Raw genomic sequence first — 27,341 nt, 5'->3', positions numbered from 1 at the left:
ATTAGTGATAGAAGTTATATGAGGTTTTACTTGCATGGAACTAGTCTTCCTTGAGGAACCATAAGACATAATTCTACTTCTCTCCCTGGGTAATCAGCCTATCACCGACATGGTTTCATCCAGAAAGTCAAATTGACTTTCTGTTTCTTTCTGTGGACTGTTTGAGGTCAGGCTGTTGTGGAATCAGAGTTTCCAAGGGAGAAGCAGCTGCTCAGAGAATGGAGTGGTGAGCACAATCAGCATTGGACCAAGTATCTGGAGCACTATGGAAGAAATCCAAGGTTTACCATGTGCCAGAGGGCAGAGAACACTTGTCAGAGGCAGCATAGACTATCTCAGCTGAGGAGCTGAGTTGGAGCTGGTTGGTCACCTCTCCCACTGCAAGCTCAGTGCAGTAGACGGCTCTGAGCCTCTTCACAAAACTGAGAAAGAGAGAAAAAAAGGTGCAGCTCTCTCTGAAGGCACTTGAGCATATGTTCAGTAGTTCCCTAGGGAGGATCTATCGTTACTTTCGGGACAAGGAGGATGGAAAGAAAATTTTATGAACTGGAACTTAAACAAGTGAATGGAAAACACGACCAGATGTTGGTTGGCTAGGCCAGAAAGAAATGGTCTAAATTTCAGATTTGAAACTCATATACAAATAAGTTAGAAATGAACACTAGAGTAACCCTTCTGCCCAAAAAAATGGGTGCTGTTTATTCTCTTAATGCTAAATATGTCTCTAATCTCAGATTCCCTAGGTTAGGTTAGTTCTCATGGTCAGTTCAATGTCTTCAAAAGTCTTTCGAGAGACTCATGGGATTCTTTGAGGATGAAAGACCCAGAATGAACTTTTCCTATGGATTTGCAGACACCTTCTCAGGGTAGAATATTTCTAGTCTTGATGAAATAACTGCTTTCTCCACTGAGTCAGACAAAATTAGCAAGGTTTTCAATGCATCTCCAGCTCTGATGCTTTCCTAGAGATTTCAGGATCAAATGTATTTACTTGAAAACTGTAAGCAAGCCTCATGCTTCCACTCAACCAATTAAATGCTAACAGTGATAATAGGAAAATTGTCACCTATAACCCTCCCCATGTCTTTAATTTTCAAGTCTTTGTTTTGTTGTCAGAGAACAATAAGATAATGGATACAATGTTCCATGTTAAATGCGTTCACAATCTACATAATTTATGTATCTTTGGGAATCTTTGGGTGGGAGGATTTTCTTTTTGAGATTGAATAATTTTTTTTCCCTACTTGGAAATCTGGGACATAAAGGAGTTAACAACAAGACCTGGAGTTGGTGGCTCATGCCTGTAATCTTAGCCACTCAGAAAGCTGAGGTTTGAGGATCCCGAGGTCTGAGCCAGCCAGGGCAGAAAAATCTGTGAGACCCATATCTCCAATTAACCACCAAAAAGCCAGATGTGGAAGTGTACCTCAAATGGTAGAGCACACTAGCCTTGAGCAAAAATGCTCAGGGACAGTGACCAGGCCCTGAGTTCAAGCTCCAGTACTGACACACATACAAAATGTTAACAACAAGTGATGCTTGTTGAGTGTATCACAGAACAATAACTTTTCACTATGATTTTGTGGACATTTAAATGCTGAATTCAGATAGCTCAAAAAGATGAAAAACAGACTTGAAATAATGCCATTTGTCACAGGATTTTTACTTTCATGGAAATAGGATTTATTAAAATTAAATGATGAGCAAAAACACTTTTTGGCTTGGAAGAATCAACTTGGTTGCGGCTACTTGCCTGTTTCTCTTGCTCTGCAAGTATCATCCATCTCCCTGGGCTGGCTGCAGAGCCACCAGGTGTTCAGAATCACAGGGGGACAAAAGAGTTTCTTACTGAATGGAGGGAGAGAAAAATAAATGTATGTAGACAAGGCTTAAACATGTAAAAAGTACAGCCTCACTGAACAGAATCCCCTCTTTTTCCTTTCTACTTATTTCCCAGGAGTAAGTCGGCTACAGGGCTGACTGCAAGGATGTGAAACGTTGGACCTCATCCCTATATCAGAAGCTCAGATGCTCGTCTCATTTTTGCATCATTCCAGACAAGCCGACTTTATATGGGAATAAAATTGAACCTTAAAGGTCGGATGGAAATTCACTGTGACATTCAAATCCAGACAACTTGCTGAAATCCACAGAGCCTTTCCCCCATGGGCCCTGATGGTAGCCTCCAGAAGGTGCGGCCTCAGGTGGTCCCCCTTCTTCTGGGCCAAGAATAAACTTTGGGTCTTGGATTGCGACACCCACAGTGGAGAAGATGGCATGCGAGGGAAAGCGCTCAGCCTCTTGCTCTTGTTTCTTCCTCTTGACCGCCAAGTTCTACTGGATCCTCACCATGATGCAGAGAACTCACAGCCAGGAATATGCCCATTCGATCCGAGTGGATGGGGACATCATTTTGGGGGGTCTCTTCCCTGTCCATGCCAAGGGAGAGAGAGGGGTGCCTTGTGGGGAGCTGAAGAAGGAAAAGGGGATCCACAGATTGGAGGCCATGCTTTATGCCATCGACCAGATTAACAAGGACCCCGATCTCCTCTCCAATATCACTCTGGGTGTCCGGATCCTTGACACGTGTTCCAGAGACACCTACGCTTTGGAGCAGTCGCTAACCTTCGTGCAGGCATTGATAGAGAAAGATGCTTCCGACGTGAAATGTGCGAATGGAGACCCACCCATATTCACCAAGCCCGACAAGATTTCCGGAGTCATAGGTGCTGCAGCAAGCTCCGTGTCCATCATGGTTGCTAATATTTTAAGACTTTTTAAGGTAGGTAAAGACATTGTTTTGTGACCACTGTGAAAGGTTGCACCTGTGAAGTGGTTGCAACTGCAGGTACAGGCGTAAAGAAGAAAGGGTAGTCAGGTGCTGGTGGCTCATGCCTGTAATCTTAGCTCCTCAAGAGGCTGAGATTTGGGGATTTCAGTTCTAAGTCATCCCGGGGAGACAAAGTCAGCAAGACTCTTCATTCCAATTAACCAGCAAAAAACCCTGAAGTGGAGGTGTGGCTCAACTGGTAGAGTGCCACCCTTGAGTGAAAGAGCTAAAGCAGGAGTACAAAGCCCCAAGTTTAAGCCCCAGTATAGGCACAAAAAAAAAAAAAGAAGAAAAGACAGGTCCTGATATATGGGATTCTGTGCCTGGATTTCTACATTTCTATTATTTATGATTAACTGGATTGATTAATTATGACTGTGTTCTCCTAAAGAGAAAGAGAGAGAAAGGTGGTAAATTCTATGACATTGTGGGTCCTTACCATCTTAGGATTTCCTCCGTAGTGAGGCTCATTTTAAATCAAAGCCGGAATTAAAAAAATTTTTAGAGAATAATGAGCCCTTAGCACATTTATCATCCAAAGCATTTCTTTGCTATTTGAGGTACGTATGAGATAATTTACTTGGTGAAACTTCTTCAAGGTGGGATGCTCTGTTATGACAAAAGTTCCTGTGTGAAAAAACAGTATTTATTACTAATCTGTAGATAGGAGTGACACTCTAGGAGATAAGATGGCCATAAAATTGTCAGGCTTATTATATCTACAATAGAATAGAACCTCATTAATTCAGACTGCTCTGATGCAGACTTGGAATAATTACATATAATTCTTAGTCAGTTAATAGTTCAAATTCAGCAGGACAAATCATGACATTTTGATTTACAATTAATGATCTATTACCTAAACACTGCATTTATGTACTGAATATATTGCTGATACAAAGTAATTTATGATAAAAAACATTTTGAATATATAGTGCCATCTTACCATCTTAGAAATAAAGTTATTAAAATTCACCATTTTCATCTTATTTGTTAATTTCATTATGTAGTCTTTTGTAGTAGACATATATGTGTGTGTGTATATATATATATATATATATATATATATATATATATATATATATGTTGGAAGTACCTTCCACTCTGATTTCTTACTCAGGGGACTTGACTCTTCCCACTTAACCTGAATTAATGAGGCTTCATTTTATATTGTGAAAAACCACTCCTATGCATGTGAAATTTAAAGCTGGGCTGATGACAGGGATGGTGACAAAAAAAATGAACAAAGCAATGGAACATTTCACAAAAATGATGAAAGGAATTGAATCAAAGGCTTTCTGGTTATGAAGCTATCTAGGGGCCTGTCTAGTTTGGTCCACACCTGATGCTGGAATTCTATCTACAACTTCCCCTGAGAGGCTGTGCAGCCTCTGTGAGTTTTCTTCACATAGACGAGAGGACACTAAGATGCAGTTTAATGGCCATTTTCAGATTGATGAAATTTCCTCAAATGAGGAGGCTGCTGACCACAAGCTCTCCTTGTCTAAGGCATTCTTGAGAGGAACAAACAGGCCCCAGAGAGCACAAGAGACATTTGAGCAGGGCATTAGAAGAGTCTCCTGGCAAGGAGGAGACTACAAGACAAGAACAGGAAGCCAAAGTTGCTTTCATTATCTGTCTCCAGAACCCTTAGAAATGGCTGTAAATAAGGCAGTTGTAAATAATTTCTTTCAGGCTAGCTGCCTCCTTGCCTAGAGATGAGAGACAGAACCATGATGCTCCCCTCTCCTGGGATTCAGGATTGCTCCCAGGAGTCTGGATTCTGTGTCACATGATATTCTCTGCTTTGGAATGGTGTCTGGCCCAGAATTATGACATCCCTAATTCTTCTCTCCTCTCTGGTTTAATCTTGCTCCAAAGCTCAGAAACACCTACATTTAGAAAAGGGAACATTCATGAGGACTTTTTTTTCCCCCTCTGTGACTCTCCCCTTCTGTGCTAATTTCATCATGCCTAGGGATTCGTGTATGACACCATCTCCTTTCTGTAGCCAGATGCCCGTCTAAATGTAGGCAAGGACTTGCAGATTGAGGTAGAAGGTACTTATCTGAGGTTCTCAGAGCTTTTTGTCTTAATTTTTGCCCCAGTTTATTAGCAGGATGATGATAATAATTGTATCAGGTTAGACTGTTGAGTGTTTTTCTTTGTTGTTCTTTTTTGTTTGTTTGTTTTGATGCCAGTCCTGGAGCTTGAGCTCAGGGCCTGGGCACTCGCCTTAGTTTTTGAGCATAAGGCTAGCACTCTATTATTTGAACCACAGCCCTACTTTCAGTTCTTTTGGTGGTTAATTTGATGTAAGAGCATCATGGATTTTCCTTCTGGGACTGGCTTTGAACCACAGTCCTCAGATATTAGCCTCTTGAGTATCTCGGATTATAGGCCTAAACCATTGGTACCCAGCCTATTAAGTGTTCTTAATCCAGAGAAATTGCAGGTGAAGTAGCATGTCAAAACTTGGCTGTATCTTTTGGCTCTTTGGGCTGCTGAAGGAAACTTCAAGCCATCTGAAGGCCAGAGGGGAGATATGTTTTACATAAGCTGGATCTGGCTACTCAGCTAACTTACTGGTAGGTTCTCAGATTCTCTTGGATAATTCAGGAGGGACTCCATGTGACCTGGTAAGAGAAATACTATTGCTCATCTGGGTAGAGTCAGTGCTCTGGGCACTTTAGCCAGGAGGGGGCATTGGCTATGGTAGTTGATGCATAACTAACTACTATATCATCAGTATGCGCACGCGTGTGCATGCACACACACACACACACACACACACACACAGAGTCAGCATTTAACTGAAACCTATCTATTTATTCACCAAGTTTCTGCATTTGAAAAATTAATCTTATTCAAACATCAGCCTGTGAGGGGTGTAGGTGCTCAGCCCATGTTCTAGCTGAACCTGGAATCACATGAATGTGAATTAGTTAATTGTAATTTAGCATTATGCTGCTTTAATTTACTTTGATGATTTGCGTGTGACCTCTGGCTAGCACTCCATAGTGATTTTAATTATGAAGCAATGATGGTTGCTCTTGGGATGGATATAATGGCTGTTTAAACTCATATATTAGGACAAATATGAAGCATTAGAATACTTAAGGAATGACTAACAAATTAATGCATTAGAGATTGGGATACAGCTTCTTTTTGAACAATACTCTTCTTAAGTCAAATGCTGTGACTTGAAGGAAAGTCAATTTTAGGACAGTTTACAGCTCCTCCAGGACAGCCTAAGACCTACTGAATCTACAAACCTACACAGAAATCAGAGTATTGCCACTTATTCCTGGATTAATGGGGTTAAAGAAGGTAGAACCTTTTGGTTCGAAGCTGTACAAACAATTAACCTTGATCCCAGGGGTCTAACCAAGATCTCAATTTATGAATTTTCTCTCCTGCTCAGCAACAAATATGAATTGAGGTTTTAAGACTGTGGCTAGAACCTGTTTTAAAGATTTTTATAGAAAATATCTGGACTGAAAGAGGAAATCTATTCCAAATACCTCAGTTTTCTTTATGGGAAATGTTGCCAAAGTTCTGTTTCTATCCACAGGTACTTTCTAGACTAAACTGTGACTATGACACAGGACTCCAGGCATCCTTGGCCTCCTGTATCTTCAGTCTTGGGCCACCTTTGTTTGGCAGTCTGCCTACTTCTAGTCAAAGCCTAGTACAAAGGACCAGTATATTATCAGTCATCTGCACATTGGTCTATGTTTAAGTCAGAGGAGGGTTTTATTTGCAGCAGGATCAAATGGAACAAAATGGTTTGTCTCTGTAAGAAGATTCCTGCCTCAGTGTGGGGGAAGTAGAGGGGGGCTTTTCTGTCATTCCTATGGGACTGCCTTCTTTGCCTGGAACACAGGTGATTTGGCTCATCTTGTATACAGAGAAGCCATGTGGTTCCACTTTTCTTTCTCTTCTCACTAAAGCTCAGAAGCAAATGAACAAAATTGGCCCATTTTACTTGAGGGTTGGACATGGGACTGGAGCCAGATACTTCCTAGGAGCAGGAAAGGTGTGGCTTGAGCCCACAGGATACTGGATGTTTCCCTATACCAAGAGTCCTTACCCCAGGGAGTGTGGGCCTCTGCTACCTTCTCTTCTTCCTCTCTGCTTCCTGAGATGCATATTAGATGATCAAAGTTGCCTGGGAGGGTTTTCAAGGGGCAGGACACAGTAATCAAGGAGTGTTGCCCCTCACTCCCTTCCCCCTCACAGAGAGGTGTGGGGGTGACTCATATATCCCTCAGGTGTGTTAACAGTAGAGCTACACTTGAGAGTGCCAAAACAAGACTAATGATCTGAACAGTGCAGCACCAGTATTAAACTATTACACACGCACACATGCACATACACATGAACATACACATAGGCTGAAGTGAAGCAGAACTGTCATCTAGATGATGGTCTGGTAGCCCCTATAGTAAGTTAATGGTTTTAGTTGACAGTAGCACCAATATGGGCAGTGTGATCTGTTAGGCACAGAATAATTCCATGGAAACAAAAGTACAAATGACAATTCAGGGCTCCCTGAACATTACTATATCTGCTGAAGAGAGGTGCCTAGCTTTCAGAGATGGTATAGCTAAAAAAAAATAAAATTAAAACAACCACCATGAAGAGTCTTGATTGTGAAGCCCAGAAATTAAATTTGCTTATGTTTTATAAAGAAGCCTTTCCCACTCTTTCCTAGAGCATTTCTAGCCCTTACCTTTAAATTAGAGCAAATCGATTCCTCAAACCACTAATCAGATAGCTTAAGTTGAGCAAAGATTGATCATTTCAAGTTAAAAATAGCACACTGATGCTGGAGGTAACTCACATTAATGTCCACAAAGATTCATTGGGTTATAAGGGAACAGTGTCAGATATAATTTCTCTCTCTTCTGTGTTACTAGTTAACTTTATTTGATTGTTAATTTTGTACTCTTGACAGATAGGGGTTAGATAGCCAGTAGTCTATCCTGTGAAAGCCATCAACTAAGACTTTCCCATAGAAATCTATGGGAGGGTTAATTGATCCCCATGTGGAGCTGTGCTGCTTTTAAATGACTAAAATTGATCTTTAAGTTAAGTAAATGAAATATGGAGAAGTGTCCTGTTCCCCTGGAAGTCTTTGCTTATTTTACAATGTTTACAAAGAAGTATTTTCTTCCAACAGACTCTTCCAGTTGTAGCCACCATTACAGGCAAGTGCTTATTGCATACAATAGGTTTTATCAGCAGTAAAATCTGCCATATCCAAGCTCCTATAGTTGGATAGATAAATAAAATGAACCCACTCAATAGACTTTGTAGAAGGGAACATTTCGTGTAAATCTTATGTGATCACCAGAAGATAATGGGAATCTGAGAGATTTAATTCTTTGATACTGTAGCAACTTTTAATTCTCTTTTACAGTGACTGAAAGCTGTAGCACTGGGTATGAATGGGCACTGCCCATGAGCCCCAACAGCCAACAAGAAATAATATAAAAAATGTAGACTTAGTAATATATCTCTCCTTAAAACCCTTTAATGGTTACCATTTTCCCCAGGACAGAGGTCTACCTTTACTTTGCAATGTCTTTTCTCACTTTTCTTGACTAGTTTTTGTTTCATATCATAACGAAGCAGCAGTGCACGTCTTCCTTTTAACATTTATCTCACATGATTGTAGTTGTTTACTTGTCTGTTGCTCCCACTAGACCATAAGCAATGTAAGGGCAGGAAACATATCTCACTAGTGGCTGTGACTAGACCTGTCTGGGATTCCCAGACTAGACTTGTCTGGGAATCTAGTGAATATTAAAAAATATATATGCATAAATGATCAACCATATCTCTCTACTTCCTCCTTCCTCCTAATTTCAAATATTAGAAGCAATATCTGGATAGATAGAACATAAATAGAATTTTATTTCACTTTTTTATGCTTTTGAAGAAAAAGGAACAGAATGAGTAGTCAGGGGAGAAAGAAGGAAATACTGAATATTTTGAGAGTTCTTATTTTCACGTGCTTCCTCATTTTCCTGTGCATTCACATTTTCTCTAAATAGAGTTCTAAAATTAAGAATTAAATAGGTAGAATACACGAGTGTGTTGAATACCAGCTCCTGCAAATATATTTCCTGCAAATATATCCACCGACTCAGATAAAAAGGGCAAGGAGTCTTTTATTAGCCACGCAGCAACTATATCCCACTGAACTACCCCACTCATCGGATGATGAAGCATAGTGATCAAGCTCTCTCACAGCATGGCTTATACAGGTAAAAGGCCACATGCAGGTGGCAGTATGTGTGACAAAAACAATCAGTAATCACAAATTGCAATTTTCCAGGGCTTACTGATGTTTACCAAAATACATCCCAAGCTTCCTATTCACAAAAAACACATTTCAAACACATTTCACACATCCTAGACAAAATACATTTCAAACACATTTCACATATCCTAGACAAAATACATTTCAAACACATTATCCTAGACTTCTTGTTTACTAAGTCTAAGGCCAAACCACCTTCTAGTTGCTGGACTTTTCCTGAATTCTGCTGCTATTTACCACATTTCAATAAGTTGATGTTGGGCTGGGAAGGTGGCTCAGTGGTAGAGCGCTTGCCTTGCATGCATGAGGCCCTGGGTTTGATTCCTCAGCGCCACATAAGCAAAAAGAAAAAAAGCCAGAAGTGATGCTGTGGCTCAAGTGATGGAGTGCTAGCCTTGAGCTGAAGAGCTGAGGGACAGCGCCCAGGCCCAGAGTTCAGGCCCCATGACCGGACCCCCCCCCCCAAAAAAAAAAATTCAGTAAGTTGATGTTTAACTTGTTTAACCTGGAGTTTCTCTCTACAAAGAGGGTCTGCCTTAAATGCTTTGTCCTATTTTTAATACTCAATAATTTTGTTCTGACTCTGATATTGCATTTTTCAAGTATGCTTTCATTTTGAAAGTTTTTTTAAAACTTAAGTTCCTGGTATATCAACAAACTTTCATATATACACATGCTTCTATTAATAGATATGTGTCTTGTAATTTTCTTTTTTACTTGGCAATGCATCTGGAAGAGATTTCCATGTTGGTTTTATACAGGTGTACATCAGTAATTCTCAGCCCTGTCTGCAGGTTACCATATGTGGCTAACTATAAATGTAGAGGTGTTCAAACTCTATCCTAAACAAATGAAATTGGGTGGAATCTTGCCTTGCTATATTTGAAAGCATTGCCAGATGATTATGTTATTTGTCCAGGATTGATTACTATAGAACTATTTCTTTGCTTTAGGGCTGCTTGTTTTTTTAATTAGAGAGACTGTAATTTATTTTAGAGAATTAATGAACAATACTCCTTTTGATTTCTTAGGATGCTTTATTATTTGAAAAAAAAACCTGTTGTAACAGTACTAGAGATTAATTCAAACAATGTTAGTTCTAGAGTGAATTTTGGTATTTTGGAACCTTCTTTTTCAGACCCACAAAGGAGCTCTATTAATGAATAACCCCAAGCATCTTGCTCTAATTTGGTTCATTTGACCTAAGCATGAATACATCACAGATGATGGCTCTTTACAACACATAGTAATATAGGGTCAGTGTTGTGATCCTGTGCTCAGACTGTGAAAGGAACATCTTGACTCTTGTTGGATGGAAGAGATTTTCTTTCTTTTTGGTACTGGGGTTTGAATTCAGAGCCCTGTGCTTGCTAAGCAAGTGCTCTCTGCCTTGAGCCACACTTCTAGCTGGATGGAAGATTCTAAGCTTCTTGGTGAATTAACTTTCCTACTTACCTTTTCTGTAGCCTCAAATGATCTGGAGTTTCACTACAGTATACTGAAGACATCTTAACTGCTTACTTAGTGATTAATGTTTATCTTTTGGGTATTTTAAATGAGGTTGTTTAAAAAAAATCGTGAAAGAGCTTTCTAAGAGCGTGGCTGGGAATTGCCTGCAATATATTTTTTGCTTAAGAAGTTGTCAGTAAACCTGTCTGGGACAACTCAGAGCAAGTTTAAATAAATAAATAAATGAATAAATGCACTAGGAAAGTAATGTATTGTTTCTGTTCACTTCCCCTAAAGATTGTTTATTAAAGAACTTTTATAGACTACTTTTTAGAGCAATCTTTTTTCCCTTCCTTCCTTCCTTCCCTCCCTTCTTCCTTCCTTCCCTCCCTCCCTCTCTCCCTCCCTCCCTCCATTATTTCTTTCCTCCCTCCCTCCCTTCCTCCCTCCCTCCCTCCCTCCCTCCCTTCCTTCCTTCCTTCCTTCCTTCCTTCCTTCCTTCCTTCCTTCCTTCCTTCCTTCCTCCCTCCCTCCTTCATTCTTTATTTCCTCCCTCCCTCCCACCCTCCCTCCCTCCCTTCCTTCCTTCCTTCCTCTCTTTTCCTTCCTTCCTTCCTTCCTTCCTTCCTTCCTTCCTTCCTTCCTTCCTTCCTTCCTTCCTTCCTTCCTTCCTTCCTTCCTTCCTTCCTCTCTTTTCCTTCCTTCCTCTCTTTTCCTTCCTTTCTTCCTTTCTGCTTGCCTGCCTGCCTTTCTCTCCCTCTCCCTCTCCCTCCCTCTCTCTCTTAATTATTTTTTTAACCAATAGCTCTGCCTTCCTAGGGAGACTGAAACTTTAAAGGCTGTCTTGTAGCTCTAGTTCAGTGGCTCTCAAACATTGAACCATGGATTGCTAAGCCCATCTTTCAGAGTTTCTGATCCAGGGCAGGTCTGTGAACTGGCATTTCTTTCTTATGGTTTCTACTTGATGCTGATGCTGCTGTTTTGCAGACCATGCTTTGAAAACCAGCTCCCTACAAATTGTTTGCTGGCTGACTTAGCAAGGCAAAGGATGCAAAACACAAACGAGATTTAACAATGTTCTGTCTGACAGCAACCTATTTTCTTTTGACTCATACCTGGTTAGACTTGTGCTCATTCTGGTTATAATCACAGCAGCTGCTGCCTGGCTCTATTTTTAATTGTGTGCTGCTTTGGAAGTTGTGTTCTTTACTAAATAATGCATAACTCAGATCTCATGATCAGTGTAACAGTCACTTGAACACAGTTCCTAAAGCAGGGTCAACCTAAATTGCCACACTTACTCATTTTTTGTTAAACTACTGAGACTCTACAGCAAACTGATTTAAGAAACTTAGACTGCCCCCAACAACAAATCCTCAAAGAAACAACTGCCCAATAAATAAGTGGGCGAAAGACTTAAAGAGAAACTTCTCTGAAGAAGAAAGAAGGATGGCCAATAGACACATGAAGAAATGTTCAACATCCCTAGCCATAAAAGAAATGCAAATCAAAACAACATTGAGATATCACCTCACTCCAGTTAGAACAGCAAAAATCAAGAACTCTAACAACAACAGATGCTGGAGGGGATGTGGACAGAAAGGAACCTTACTTCATTGTTGGTGGGAATGTAAACTTGTTCAACCACTTTGGAAAGCAGTATGGAGGTTCCTCAAAAGACTTCACATAGAGCTCCCCTATGACCCAGCAATCCCACTTTTGGGCATTTACCCTAATGTTTACAAACAAGGCCACACTAAAGCTACCAGCACAACTATGTTTATTGCAGCATTATTTACCATAGCTAAGATATGGAACCAACCCAGATGCCCCTCAGTAGATGAATGGATCAAGAAAATGTGGTATATATACACAATGGAATTCTATGCCTCCATCAGAAAGAATGACATTGCCCCATTTGTTAGGAAATGGAAAAACTTGGAAAAAATTATATTAAGTGAAGTAAGCCAGGCCCAAAGAAACGTAGGTCCCATGGTTTCCCTTATTTGTAATATCTAGTATATGTACGAGTCAAGCGGAAAAGGTCAGATAATGTGATGTCAGGAAAATGATCCCTTAGATGTGTATTTTAATGTTTTTTTCTTTCATGCATGTGTTTCTAACACATTTATAAGATTATCTCTTTGTTGCTTTGTATGTCCCTCCCCCACAGTATAACCCCTGCTTTCACTATATTTGATGTCAGTATAACTTGTGGAGGAGATGGGGAAAAACCAGTTGTTTAAGGATACAGGTGGACCTGTTGCAACAATGAGAAGTACAAGTTGTCATGTCCAAAACGAGCTTTACAACGTTAGTGCGGGGGGGGGGGGGGGAAGGGGGGGAAGGGGGGGAAGGAGAAGGATTGGGATTAGGGGGAGAGGGGGGAGGCTGGGAAGGGATGTGAAGGGTAAACAAAGGAGGAGGCTGCAATGCTTGGTAAGAAATGTACGCATTATCCTGCCCAAGTAACTGTAACTCCTCTGTACAGTATGTTCACAAATAAAATTAAATTAAATTTAAAAAAAAAAAAAAAAAGAAACTTAGACTGTCTGATATACATTAACTGGAAGCTGAGAACAGTAAGAGACAAAAGAGGCAATGGTTTGTCTCAGCTCCCAGCAATTTGTCTTCAGAAACCATGACAGCAACCTCTTGATTTCCATTATGCAATGAGACTACAAATAACATCCATGACAGTCTTAATCAATGGAGGGTCATAGGAGTCTCTTCTCTCCCCAACGTGGGGAAGGGGCCTATTACTCATTTAATTGATATAACATGCTTGCTAGCAAGGGAGATATACCTCTTTTAGCTATAATTAGGAACCTTGGCTATCCATGAACATGCTTACTAACAGAAAATGTACAAATAATTTTTTTGTATCTTTTACATTGGTAAAGGAGTCTAGGTATAGTATCGTCCTCAGCCATCTTTATCTGTTTCCAAAATGATCTCACTCTAAAACTTTCCTGTATGCAGCCCAAGAATACCAATGGGCATTCTCAACATGGATTGTAAGTCTCCCTTCAAGGCTCTTACAGGCTTCCCAATGTAGAGAGGCTGGTTTCCCAGGTCTCCTGTAGTAATCCACTGGACTCATTTGTCAGCCCCTGATATAAAGAAGTCATGGATCTGTTTCTCTGCATCCTCCATAGCCCTAGTATCACAGGACGTGTGTGGATGCTCATATGTTCATTAATATCTTTCTCTTGTTTCCCTTCACATAGAATGAGAGTAAATTCTAGCTCTGGTTAGTGCTTGCACTATTCATTACTTTTTAAATATCTACATGGTGCCACTTCTATTTATTAGCATCCTCAGAGCATTTGTGTTTGTTGTCTACAGAACAAATGCCATATCCTGCATATACAGATTTGTTAGAAACCTGTGGTTTATAAGCTATTATCTTTGTTGGGCTGGGAAGTTGGCTCAGTGGTAGAGCACTTGCCTTGCATGCTCGAGGCCCTGGGTTCGATTCCTCAGCACCACATAAGCAAAAAGAAAAAAGCCGGAAGTGGCGCTGTGGCTCAAGTGGTAGAGTGCTAGCCTTGAGCTGAAGAGCTGAGGGACAGTGCCCAGGCCCAGAGTTCAGGCCCCACGACCGGACCCCCCCCCCCCAAAAAAAAGATATTATCTTTGTTATCATAATAGGCTGTCAATTTAAAACTTTATAATAACTTTGTAATAACTTATCTAGTGAGGCTGATATGTCTTTTAAACAGAGGAAACAGATGAAAATAAATTCTTTATATTTATTAATGGTGTGGTCTTAGATCTCTCTAAATCTAGGTTTCTTAATTGTGGATAATTGTAGATAATTATAGTACTTCCTTTGTAGTGTGTGTGTGTGTGTGTGTGTGTGTGTGTGTGTGTGTATGTGTGCATGTGAAACATTCCTGGGTCTTGAACTTAGGACCTGGTTACTATCTCTGAGCTTTTTTGTGCAAAGCTAGTGCTCTACCATTTGAACCACAGCTCTACTTTGGCTTTCTGCTGGTTAATTGGAGATAAGAATCCCATGGGCTTTCCAATGTGTGAGCCACCAGCACCTGGCTTGTAAGGTTTCTAATGAAGGCTGATAAGAAAATGTAGAGTCCTAAGCAAATCCATGGCATATAATTATGGCCACACATGTTTATTATGTTTCTATGTGGAAGAGGAAGGCATTTATGATGTATTGTACTTCTGTAAATGCAGTCATGGTAGAATGGTGTTGAGGTGTATTTGCTGGTTAAGAAACAGAGCAAACTGATAGGTTGAAGAGGGTTCTGGCATCAAGCAAGGCTATTTTGTTTTCTGGAAAGCCAAACTGGAGACTGGACCTTACCAACTCCAGGTTCCAACCAGGTGAGCTGAAAAAATTGTGTTTTGCTATTCTTTTCAAGTTTATAGGTGATGTTCTAAGAGTCACTTTTATATAAAAACAGCCAGTCAGGGGCTGGAAGTGGTGGCTCATGCCTATTATTTCCAATACCCAATGAGCAGAGATTGGGAGAATCATAGTTAATAGAAGAGGCCAGCCAAGGCAAAAAGTTAGTGAGACCTCATCTCAATAATACAAGGCAGGTGTGGTGGTATAGGCTTGTGGCCCCAAGCTATGTAGGAGGTCTTAAGAGAATTTGGGTTTGATATTGACCTGGATATGGGGAACCATGAGACCTTCACTTGAAAAATAAATAAAAATGGTCTGTGGTGGGTGTAATGGCTCTTGTCTAGCAAGTGTAGGGCTCGGAATTGGATAAAACAATTATTTAGGTAATATTCAATCAGTTAACCAATAGGTATTACCACTATACCATAGGTATCTGTGTTTGACCCTGAAACAGATGAACAGATGGTATGAAAGAAGTAGACAATCATGAGCTGTTAAGTTGCTTAGATTTGAATACAGATGGGGGGAGGCAAGGAGAAATCATTAACATAAAACAATAATGAATGATACAAAATGATGTCATAAGAGCTACAGAAACGAGAAACCCTTTTGAGTTTTAGAAGAAAGGCTGACTTTGTCTCAGGAAGCTAATTTTATCAATTAGTACTGTACTTGGCTGGGGATGCTATAGTAGAATACTATAGACTGTGTGACTTAAAACAACACTTATTTCTCCTAGTTCTAGAGGCAGGAAGCGTGAGATCAGGGATCTGTAGAGTTGGGTCCGTGTACTGCCTCTATTTTACCACATGATCACAGATCTCAGTAGGCAAAAATTTTTGTAAGTCTTGAGTGACTTGGAAATAGATTCTTAATTACAAATGGCCCAAATGATTACTTTTCTTCTTAATGCTTCACCTTGTAATTTCCGTTTATTGTTTATTGGAATGAGGGGGGGGGGGTGTTTTGTTGTTTTGGAAACCATAGGAATGGAATTTTAAGTCCTTGAATTCCGCTGTTGGCTGCCCTCCAGCCCACTCTGCCCTGACTCAGCTTGAGGTAGGAAGTTCCTGGATATATTTTTAATATATATTCCTCCATTTCATTTATATTCATGTAGCTTAGACATCTAATGAATTTGGTTGGTATATAAATTAATATTTACAGGTAAAACCTCATTGAAAATAAAGTAGATTAAGTGGAGAATATTTTTTTTTCCCACAGCTTCCTTTTCTAACAAAAATGAAATACCAAGTGCCACTCTTTTGCTGAATGCCATATCTTCGAGCTCCATGTTGATGTGAGCTGGGACTTTCTTGGGGTGTTTGGGGCCAAGGTCTTCACGTGAAGCAGGGTGGGTTTAACATTTGGTGGCAACGTTGAGAGTTTAAGATTTAAGTTTATTGAACCTTTAAGTATCTTTCTGAGCTATAGGGAACAAAAACGAAAACCTGTACTTTTGGACTGTAATTACAGTTGAATTTCAGCTTCTACTGATCAGCATTAGGCATAGCACAAGATAACTTTTTTTTTCCCTCTGAACATGTTAAATCAATGATCTAAAATATGATGGGGGTACAGATGGATGAATAAATATTTTGTTAACACCTTATTTTTTTTAAATCATGATTTTAAAAAACTAGTTCTAATAAAGTGATATAAGTTTAGGTTTTAAAGTAAAATAAATATAAACCCTATAAATAATGCTTATATCTACAAAATGGGAAGTACCCATAAAGAATCTATGCTCAGTTAGACCAAAATTCTCACATTTGCAATTGTGCTTTGTTTCCAACAACTCAAAATTAAATTCAGTAGAACTTTATGATTTTTAACTTGCATGGATTATATCCACAGTGGCCTATGGATTTTTAAAGTTCTTTTAGGAAGCTTGACACATGACAAGATTTTTAAAAAGTGCCATTTTTTCCCCTTGTTCTCAAGTAGTTACAATCATGGAGTCTTACATTTGGGAGGGATTTTTGAGGCCTTCCATTCAAAGCAAAGCCTTTTCAGTAATGATCCTTAATAGGGAGTAGTAGGTGGATGGGATCCTTTGTTCCCTTTGGAGTAAACAAAACTTTTCACTCACTCCCCAGTCTCCTGAAGCATCTCCTTGTCTTCAGGTAACTTCAGATAGCTGAAGGTTCCTTTTCTTTCTGGGCATTGAGTTCTATAGGCTGTGCATTCAGCTGCACAAGAATGACTATTTATGGACAGGTAAATTCCAGGCACTGTGCTAAACACCTAATATGCTGCATCTTATGTGATCTTCATTGCAGTTTTCAGGCATGTATGGTTATCACAAGAGGAAATAAAGATTGCCTAAGTTTTACCTTGAACACTTATGGCCAAACTGTTTTCAAACCCAGGTTGGATGGACTCAAAAGCTTATGGTTTTGCTGGGTACTGGTGGCTCACGGTTGTAATCCTAGCTACTCAGGAGGATGAGATTTGAGGATCATGGTTTGAAGCCAGCCTGGGCAGGAAAATCCATGAGACTCTATGTCCAAGTAAACATAAGAAAATTGGAAGTGGAGAAGTGGAGCTCAAAGCAGTTGAGTGCTAACCTTGAATACAAAAGCTCAAGGATAGTATACAAGACCTGACTTCAAGCCCCATGATGGATCAAAAAAAGAGAAGAAAATGTTTATGGTTTTAATCATTAATCATTGCTTGTCCACTATTCAGATGGTATATTTTATTTTCACATTTTCTGTTGGTGTCCTTTGTATTTTTTTTAGGGTGCCACTATTGGAGCTTAGCTTTTTCGCTAAGACTGGCACTCTATCACTTGAGCCTCATGATCACTTCTGGCTTTTTGCTGCTTAATTGGAGATGAGAGTCTCACAGATTTGTCTGACTAGCCAGGCTTCAAATCATGATCCACAGATCTCAGCCTTCTGAGTAGCTAGGATTATAGGTTTGAGCTTGGTGTCCTTTCTTGGCCTGTATTCCTATTGTTAGTTTAACCCCATTCTCAGTTAAATCCATTCTCCCCTACATCCCCCCCATGTCAGTGTAACTTTGAAGTTCAGCCCTCTGTGCAGAATACTCAGCTCTGTAAGCCTCATATTCTCCGTGTGTGGGCAGTCAGAATGACAGGTGGGCTGATCAGCACACATGTGGTAGACAGTGGTCTTCAGTCAAGCTGGGATCTGACTGTTCATGATGACCACATGTACCAGCCTATTTGATGGGATGACCACAACGGCTCCCAGGGAAATGGTGGGAAACTTGTATTCCTTTGGCAATGTGGCGGGGAGCTTCCTATTGAGCCAGATGTTTTCTGAGGACACTGGATGGAAAGAGTTTGTATTATTACAGATGGCCAGTTTGTGTATCAGGAAGTTTTTCATGAAAGGACAATTATATCCAAAATTCTTTCTTGATCCCGATGGCAGGATGCGGTGAAATTACTTGTGGAAAACATTGAAAATATCAAGACAAACACATGTGGTTTGTGCCTACTCGGTTCCCAAACTAAAATATTCCATATGACTGCATTTTCTCAACACACAAGATCAAGTTCTAGAGCAAATGGAGATGGTAAAAGGAGCCTATTCATATGAAACTTCCTTCATTTACTTTTTTTTTCTTTTTTTTTTGTGCTGTTTCTGGTCTTGAATTTAGGCTTGTGCTCAAAGCTAGTGCTCTACCACTTGACAAACAGCTTCACTTCTGGGTTTGTTTTGGTGGTTAATTAAAAATAAGAGTGTCACAGACTTTCCTTCCTGTGCTGGCTTTCAAACTGTGATCCTTAGATTTCAGCCTCTTGAGTAACTAGGGTTACAGGCATGAGCCACCAGTATGTGGCTCATGTACTCCTTCTTTCTGTTAGAGATTAGTCTAGAATGGACTGAGAATGTATCAGGACCAGGGTTATATGATGTTATGTCAGGAAAACTAGCTGTTCATGTTGACATCTGTGGGGAAAGACCACGAGTTTTAGCCCTGTCTCATGTGCCTTAGCAAAGGAAGAGCCACTTTTTAAAAAAAGGTAGACTGGGTCATCAGACCATGAATCAATGGCTTCTCTCAGACCAGGAGCTTACCAATAGTGTTGCTGTTTTTTTTTCTTTTTACTATCACACTGTGCTTCCATCCTTTCTCTGTTAACCTGTCTTGGCTCTCCTATCCCAAGGTTCTTTAAGTTACAATATGTTTGGTTATAGCTTTACTTTGAAAATACTTTTGATCTTCATAGAATTTCTCCAGGTTTTCCCATCAGATAAAAACAGCTTTTTATACCTTTTGTTTCCATGGTAATGGATTGCAGGACTGCTTTAGAAAACCACTAGTTTCATGAGCCAGTGGAAAGTCAGAGCATTATGGATTAATACAGTAAGTACCAACGCACCTGTACGAGTGCCTGCCTGATAGAAGTATTTTAGAAGATGGTCATAAAGTGATCTGAGCATAGTTCTTTTCTTTCTTTCCCCTCCCCCTCTTTTGTTCTGCATTCAGTAGAATTTGGAAAGTGAATCCCACATTGCAGACAAATGACTTGGGAGCATTAGCATGACATTTAGTGTTCACTAATCAGCCCAAGGCAGAAAGAACAAAATTAACTTGTGTTAATTTTGAATTTAACAGTATCTAAGAAGCTATGGAACTCCATTTCTGAGTTTTGCAGAAGCCTCCTGAGTGCCATTTCTGTTCTTGGGAAGTCAGATATAGAGGAGAGACTTCCTCAAGCTATTTGCCTTTTGGTGGAAGGAAGATTATTTTCAAAATATAAGGGAAATCTGCTTGGCAAATGTCTGCAAATACATTTGTTTGGGCTCCTGGATATAGATCAGAAGTCAATAGGAAAATCTATCAAGAGCAAATAGAGTAAAGACAAGACAAACACAAAAAGCAAAGATTTATTCCTGTGGAGAGAAGTTTCTTTTTGTGTATATATTGGTCCTGGAGTTTGAACTCAGGACCTGAATGTTGTCCTTGAGCTTTTTTTTTTTTCCTCAAGGCTACCTCTCTACCACTTGATCCACAGCTCTACCTATGTTTTTTTTTTGGGGGGGGGTAGTTTATTAGAGATAATTGTCATATGGACTTTCTTGCCCAGGTTGGCTTTGAGCTGTGATCCTCAGATCTCAGCTTCCTGAATAACTAGGATTACAGGCATGAGCCACTGGTGCCCAGTGTGAGAACAAGTTTTGTAAAAAGTTTTAAGTTTCTGAGAATCTGGAAGGAAAAGAAGCAAGCAGTCTTTTTGTTTACCTTGATTTTGCACCCTACAGCTCCTGTTCTTTGTTATATGTTTGGTATATTAGTGTGGAGAAGTGAGAGAGATAGAAAGAAGCTGAGAGAAGGAAAGAGGATAGGAGGTTAGAAAGGAAGAAGGGATGAGTGCTGAGCTAATTGTGCTTATTTGGGATGAGACAGTAAATTAAAGTCCTCTTTTTCCTAATATAGATTTCAATATTCTAAGTTACAAGTACCATTATGTTACCAGTGCTTTTATGTTGCCCCGATGAAAATTACATTGGAATGATGAATGACCTCTAATGTACAAATACCCTTGCTATTTCTTTTTTCAGTTGTTGCTGAAGACCAAACCCAATACCTTTTGCATGCTAGGCACAGGAGCTACCACTAAACCACACTCCCAGCTCTTTTACTCTCCATTTATGTAAAGTCTAAACATTATAAACAACTGTAATAGAATGTTTCAGAAGCATTCTTCCAGGAGACATACAGGTGAGGGTCCAGAAAAACAGGGGCAACACTTTGCATAAAATATCAATGTAGGACCTGGGGGAAGGGCAGGATTCCTACTTGCACAGAAAAATGTAACACTGTTACCTCGAATACAATTTATTTCAGCACTTAACATTCCTTTTTCTTTTTAATACTTAGAAGAGTGAATCGCTACAGATCAATCAAAATGGAATTCTATGCAATAAAGACATGCTCAAATAACCCACAAGGTTATTTGGCAAGGGAGGGTCCTGGGAAGGAGGAAGGGCCTCTAAGGCTGAGTGATGTTGAACCTGAGTCAGGGGTGCATGTGGGGACACTGCTTCAGATGGCGGCCTCTACCTAAGCTTCATCAGACCTTTCCCAAAGCCATCTTTCTAACACGTTTCCAGTAATACAGGTTGCACACAACGTGGGGCTTTCTGGCTTTTGTAATCAGAATGTAAATGAACCATCTTCCGTTGGAGGGAGTATTCAACTGTGTTGCAGGTTACCTGGGGCTCAAGCCCTGGCAAGGAGCCCCTTTGGATATGCTGACAGGCCAGCAGATGCCTTTGAGAAGAACACCAGCACAAGCATTAGTCAACCACTGTCATGACAAAGACAGCTTACATGTACCCTCCAAAGAAGTAGCTAGATCCTGCTCCCCTGAGAAAAGAACAGTCAGCTCTGGAGGCCCAGATGCCTCTTCCCCTCCTCCCTCAGTTTCTCCTGTGTATTTTTCCTGCTTCCTTGTGGGTTATTTGAGCATGTCTTTATTGCATAGAATTCCATTTTGATTGATCTGTAGCGATTCAGAGTAGATCCCTTTATATATAGCATTTTATGTACATACATAATTTATCACAGCTATTGGTGGTGTCATTTTGTTAGTCCCAGTAAAGTATAGAGGCTTTTCCCTTTTGCCCTTTCTCTTTGGTGATATGATTGTCTTAGACGTTTCCTTTGCACACTTTGGGAAGTACAGTAGAGAGTATTAGGAGTTTTACTTTACCTATGGAATTCACAGACCTCAAGAAGAGAAGTAAAGTATGGTATTTACCCATAGTTTTGCTTTCTCTGGCTTTTTTCTTCTTTCCTAGTGTTCTAAGTTTCTTTTCCCTTTTCCTTTCTGTGTAAATAACTCCCCTAGTCATTCATTTAGGGTAGGTCTGTAGCAATAAGTTCTCATAGTTTTTTTTTTTTTCACCTGAGAATGTCATTCTTGAAGACTATGTTCTCTGGATATAGACTTCTAATGGACAGCCCTTTTCTTTCAACACTTGGAAAAAAATGTATCATTTCCTCTGAGCCTCCTTGATTTTTTTTTTGAGAAATCCTCTGTCATGGAAGTTTTTTCCTCCTTAGGGGGTAATGTATCATTTTTCTCTGGCTACTTTCAAGGCTTTGTTCTTTGTCTTTGTGACTGTGATATGTCTTGGCTTTGCTGGGTTGATGTGTTTGGTGTTCACTCAGATTCTTCACCTGCTTTCTGCTAACTTTGGAAAGTTTTGAACTATTATTTCTTTAAATAGTTTTTTTTCAGCTCTACTTTCTTTCCTTCTCCTGTGGGAGTTTGCTGGCCTGAATTTTGGTTCTTCTCCTTTTTAAAAAAATAGTCTTACATGCCTCTGAAATGCTGGTCATTTTCATTCCCAGACTAGTTAATCTTCATTGTTAAGTTTGGGCAATTTCTATTATTCTATACTGAAATTCTCCAGACTTTCCATTCTGCTGTGGAGGCATAACAATAATTCAGCTAGGATATATTCTAGCTCTAAAAGGTCTAGTTGGTCCCATCATCAGCTTCTTTGCTGGCTTTCCATTGCAGTGCTCACTTTCTGTGGTATTGCTTTGTTTCAAGAATGTTGACAGTTGCAACTTGACCTGGGTACCATGGGGGCTGTGTCGGGGCAGGGGTGCTTTGTGACGGGCACCTCCGACACCTCTGGAGATTGCCACCCCCTCTCCTGCTGGAAAGTGAAGTCCTCACTCTCACACCACCTACCTGCATGGCATTGCCACAAGCGCAGTGGAAGAATGCTTACCTCCAAACTCAGGTGTTGGTGTTGAGACACCTTTTATAGCCAAGCGTCCCACTGTGCCTTTGTCTGTGTGGGAGGGGTGTAGTCACAGTTTTTCTGTGGTTTTTGGATGGACTTGTGGGCTTGTTCTCTGGTAATTTTCTTTCTAAAACAAGCTAAGTGGTTCCATTTCTAATTTTTTGGATATATCAAGTTGGCATTTTTTTTTTTTTTTACTGTTGTTGGTGGTTGGTTGTGGATTTTTGTTTTTCTATTCCAATTTGTATCCAGGTTGCTAGTTTCTCCAGGATAGATAAAGGCAATTTAACAAAAGGAATATATAGGGGAAAAAGGAAAATCTAGGACTCACTATTATGTTATTCCTTGATCTAAAGTCTTTAACTGGTATACTCAATCTAGGCATTGTGTACAGTTTGTATTTATACTTACTGGGAAATTCAGGAGCAGCACATTACTACATCCACTGTCACAGTCCTTTTGGATTCTTATTTTTACCCATACCAGATGCTCTTTTTTTGGGGGGGGGGGTCTGGTCGTGGGCCTGAACTCTGGGCCTGGGCGCTGTCCCTCAGCTCTTCAGTTCAAGGCTAGCTAGCGCTCTACCACTTGAGCCACAGCGCCACTTCCAGCTTTTTTTTTCTGCTTATGTGGTGCTGAGGAATCAAACCCAGGGCCTCATACATGCAAGGAAAGCGCTCTACCACTGAGCCACCTTCCCAGCCCCCAGATGCTCTTTCTATTTATTATTTTCTCCCCCCACTTTTTTTTAGGTGATGAACCTGAGTCTTGAACTCAGAGCCTGGGCACTGTCCCTGAGCTTTTGTGCTCAAGGCTAGTATTCTTACCACTTGAGCCACCGCGCTACTCTGCCTTTTTGGTGATTCATTGGAGATAAGAGTCTCAGGGACCTTCCTGCCTGTGCTGAATTTGAACTGTGATCTTCAGATCTCAAACTCCTGAGTAATGTTTGGCTGTTTTGCCCTTTTATTTATTTTTTTTTTTTGTCATTTCTGGGTCTTGAACTCAGGGCTTTGGCAGTGTCCCTGAGCTTCTTTTGCTCAAGGCTAGTATTCTACCATTTGACCCACAGTACCACTTCCAGCTATTTCTGTTTATGTAGTACTGAAGAATCGAACACAGGACTTTATGTTTTCTAGGCAAGCACTCTACAACTAAGCCACATTCCCAGCTCCTGCTTTGTTCTTTTAAGGTCAGAGAATGTGGTGTGCTTTTAAACACCTTTTAATTAATTAGCTATTTATTTATTTATTGCTGGTATCTAGGGTTTGAACTCAGGGTCTCCTACTCACTTGCCCACTCAGCTTGCTTGTTTGCTGGACTGGTTCTCTACCACTTGAGCCACACCTCCAGCCAGGATTTTTGCTGGTTATTTTGGGGAGGGAGTCTCACAGATATTTTTATTAGGTTGGCTTTGAGCCTCCATCTTTGTAGTAAATTTAGCTTGAAATGGGAATAGTGCAGTTCAGAAGCAGACCTAGCACTGGAGCTGTAGGAAGGGCAGGGGGTGAAGCAGCTCAATGCATGTTAGACAAGCTGGGTTCAACTCTGGGTTTTACCATGTGTTTATAATGGAACCTTGCCTAAGTTATTTGCCTTTTTTGGACCTTATTTTTGTCACCTGTTATGAAGAATTAGAAGTGACATATTTCTGGTGCCTGGTATATAATAGACGTTGAAACAAAGTAAACATTATTGTGACATATTGTCAAAATTCTGATCGCTATCAGGAGTGGAACCCCTTTTTTTAGGATGCTGTTTTATGCAAACAAGTCATAGGTAAGTAATAATTTCCAGAAATGACAAGTCCCCCAAGAATATCAGCAGAACATGGAACAAGAATAGTGACTGCCCTGGAGAAGGGGGTGATGTGAGCAGGAATGAGTACCTTGTTGGTGACGTTAATGCTGTGATGAAATTCTATATTCTGTTTAAATGGGGGAAGCAAATTAAAGGATATTGGGAGCTGATTCTGTTCTCCAAGAAGAACCTGAAGAGCAAATAACATGCAGACACGGGGAACAAATGGCCCATAGGTATGTAAGTCCCACAACAATCCTTTGGTACATGACCAGACAGACACTTAGGCTGTCTCTGTCCATCTCTTGTCTTGATAATTTTGAACAGTCTTCATGGGATGTTTGAAATAGCCATCCACTGGTGGGCAATAAAAAGATTCCCCTCCTCTGCATGTCACCTCAGCTCAATCCTCCACAGTCTTGAGAATATCTTTGAGTTCCTAACTAGAGTCAGATGAAAGTGGAGGGGCCAAGATGGAGAGCCTTTTCCCAATAGGAAGGATGGACTTCTAAGCTGGTCAGGAGAAAGTCACTCTTCCTGACTGAGTGACTTGATTGAATGCTGAGAGGCTCTGGATAAAGATGGACCATTTAATTACCCTGGGGCCTGAGCCAGTGTGTCAGCTTGGAACCGCTCATGGAGAAAAGCCAGGGTCAGGTCAGGTTCCCTAGAAGCAGGGCAGTTCCCTGAAGGCAGGGAATTCATACACAAGTGCTTTGTTAAAGAGCAATCTCTAGAGAAAGGATGTGGTTCAGGTGAAGTTTAGCCTCTGTCTGGTCCTGTGGGATGCCCAAGAGGTAGAATCTGCTCTACCTTAAGGAAAGGAAGTGAACATTTTATATCCTTGCATTGATTAGTGGTAAGCGAAGGATAACTCTGGCTCCCTTGAGCAAGGTGGCTCTCTCAATCCAAGGGCAATTCTCTGGAGAAAGTGTGAGGTTAACAGTGGGGAGAAGATATAAAAGGAATCCCTGGGAACATAGGCAGGGTCAGCCTTCTCAGGCTTCATCATTCCTACTTCGTCACTGCATACCACTGTCTTAAGCTTAGTTTTACTTCCCAATTTGCTAGGTGACATTGCACAAGCCCTTCAACCTCTCTACTTTCTACACATGGAGGAAAAAAAAAGGATCACCATGGATGGACTCTTAAAACCTGCTGACCTCAACTGCATTGATTGAAAAGCCTGCATTTACTAAGCTCAGGAATTCTTGGTCTATGGGCCATAGAAGCCCAGGGGAGGGAGGGGAAAGGTTATTGATTGCCACAGGGCTTACAGCCCAGCCAATCACCCTTTTGGTGCTTCTAAGTATTCTTGGCTCCAGGGGTGTGAGGGCCAGGGAAGAAAGGGTTGAATAGTTTTGTGATCCAGGAGTCATCAAAGAAGTTCACAGGACTTCTGAATCTAGAAAGTGGATTCTGGGAAGAATTAAAACTTCCCTTTCTTTGTCTAAGTGGTTACAATGGCGATCTGCTCTGGTTAGAAGTCTGATCGTGTTCAGAATCTGAGCTTCAGTTTCTGGTATCAGGTCAGCTTCCCCTCCCCCCCTGGATTTTCATTTCATCCATCTGACAAGAGATTCCTCCCTTTCATATCCTGATTTCATCATTAGTAATATCTTGCAACCGTCCTTTTGGCTCATGATTGCAACTTGTTAGGAGAAGAGGCATATTTCCCCCATACTTTCCGATGTATCTGTATGAAGAGACTGGATAGCTCTAGGGAGTAGCCAGAGAAGATAAGTTAGGGGGATGGGTAAAACCTTAGCATGTCAGTCTTGGGGGCTGGCTCTCTCTGAAAACAGTTTTTACCCCCCTAAGGATGATGAGAACATTTTATTATTATTTAACACAAGTGGTTAATTTCTTTTTTTTTTTTTAACCTGAGACTTGTTAAGTGTTTCAGGAAATTATAGGTCAACATCTATTAAAATATATTCCTGGAAAGACTTCTTTTTATACTGAGCTTTTGATGAGAAAGTGGTTACCATTCTCAGACCTTAGCAACTCCTGGATGACTCCTCATCTACCACATCCAGGCTGAAAACAATGTATTGAAGAGTTGGACCTCAGGCAAAATCTACCATCTCCATAGTATAATTTAGAAGAAATCTTGAACAGGCCTTTTCTTTGGGCATAAATACCTCTATTGACTTTCACCAAAAGCCAAGTATTTGGATGTTTTTTAAAAGATATTTTCAAACTTGATTTATTAATAAAGGGATTGGGTTGTTTGAGGACCATTTTTTCCAAAGAGTTATTCTTCTACCAAAACTGCAGTGGATTTGAGTAGGAAGAAGGTCGCCAGTTTAATATAGCAAGAGCAAAGTCTTGCCAACAAGTGGCCTGCTTGTTTGTGGGGGTCCTATTGAGTTTAGGAGTTGTCAGAGGCAGAGTACAGTTGCTGTGTGGTCAGCAGATGAGTGATCTGCTGGGCTTGTGTCCTTAGGTTGTCCAGTCTTCTTGCTGTGGGGTGGGAGAATTGCTTGTATCATAGGATTTATGTATGGCTAGTGTGGCACTGCCAGTTTTTCTGCTGGCTCTCTGAGCTCTTAAAATATTTGTGGTCATAAATAGTGGCTTACTTAAAATTTGATGTACAAGTTAATTTGTGTGTATGTGTGTGTGTGTGTGTGTGTGTATGTGTTGGTCATGGGGTTTGAACTCAGGGCCTGGTCACTGTCTTGGTGCTTTTTTGCTCAAGGCTAGCCCTGTAGCTGTATCACCTTGGGCCACAGCTCTGCTCCCAGATTTTGGGTGATTAATTGGAGATAAGAGTCTCATGACCTTTCCTGCCTGTACTGGCTTCAA

At 40.5% G+C, this 27,341-nt stretch overlaps 1 protein-coding gene across 2 annotated transcripts in view; it reads left to right on the top strand.

The window, feature by feature from the left end:
• The first annotated feature begins 1,957 nt into the window (after positions 1 to 1,957).
• The window catches only part of Grm8 (glutamate metabotropic receptor 8), a 718,499-nt gene continuing 693,115 nt past the window's right edge, over positions 1,958 to 27,341 (top strand). For both annotated transcript variants that reach the window (XM_042695988.1, XM_042695989.1), the window contains exon 1: positions 1,958 to 2,782. In XM_042695988.1, the coding sequence (XP_042551922.1) occupies positions 2,273 to 2,782 (510 nt within the window). In that variant the 5' untranslated portion in view covers positions 1,958 to 2,272. The remainder of the gene's footprint in view (positions 2,783 to 27,341) is intronic.

Source organism: Dipodomys spectabilis, unplaced genomic scaffold (assembly GCF_019054845.1).
Source record: "Dipodomys spectabilis isolate Male_0828 unplaced genomic scaffold, ASM1905484v1 ptg000197l, whole genome shotgun sequence".
Taxonomy (NCBI): domain Eukaryota; kingdom Metazoa; phylum Chordata; class Mammalia; order Rodentia; family Heteromyidae; genus Dipodomys; species Dipodomys spectabilis.
Note: the sequence above shows the minus strand (reverse complement) of the source record. Positions and strands in the feature narration are given on the sequence as shown.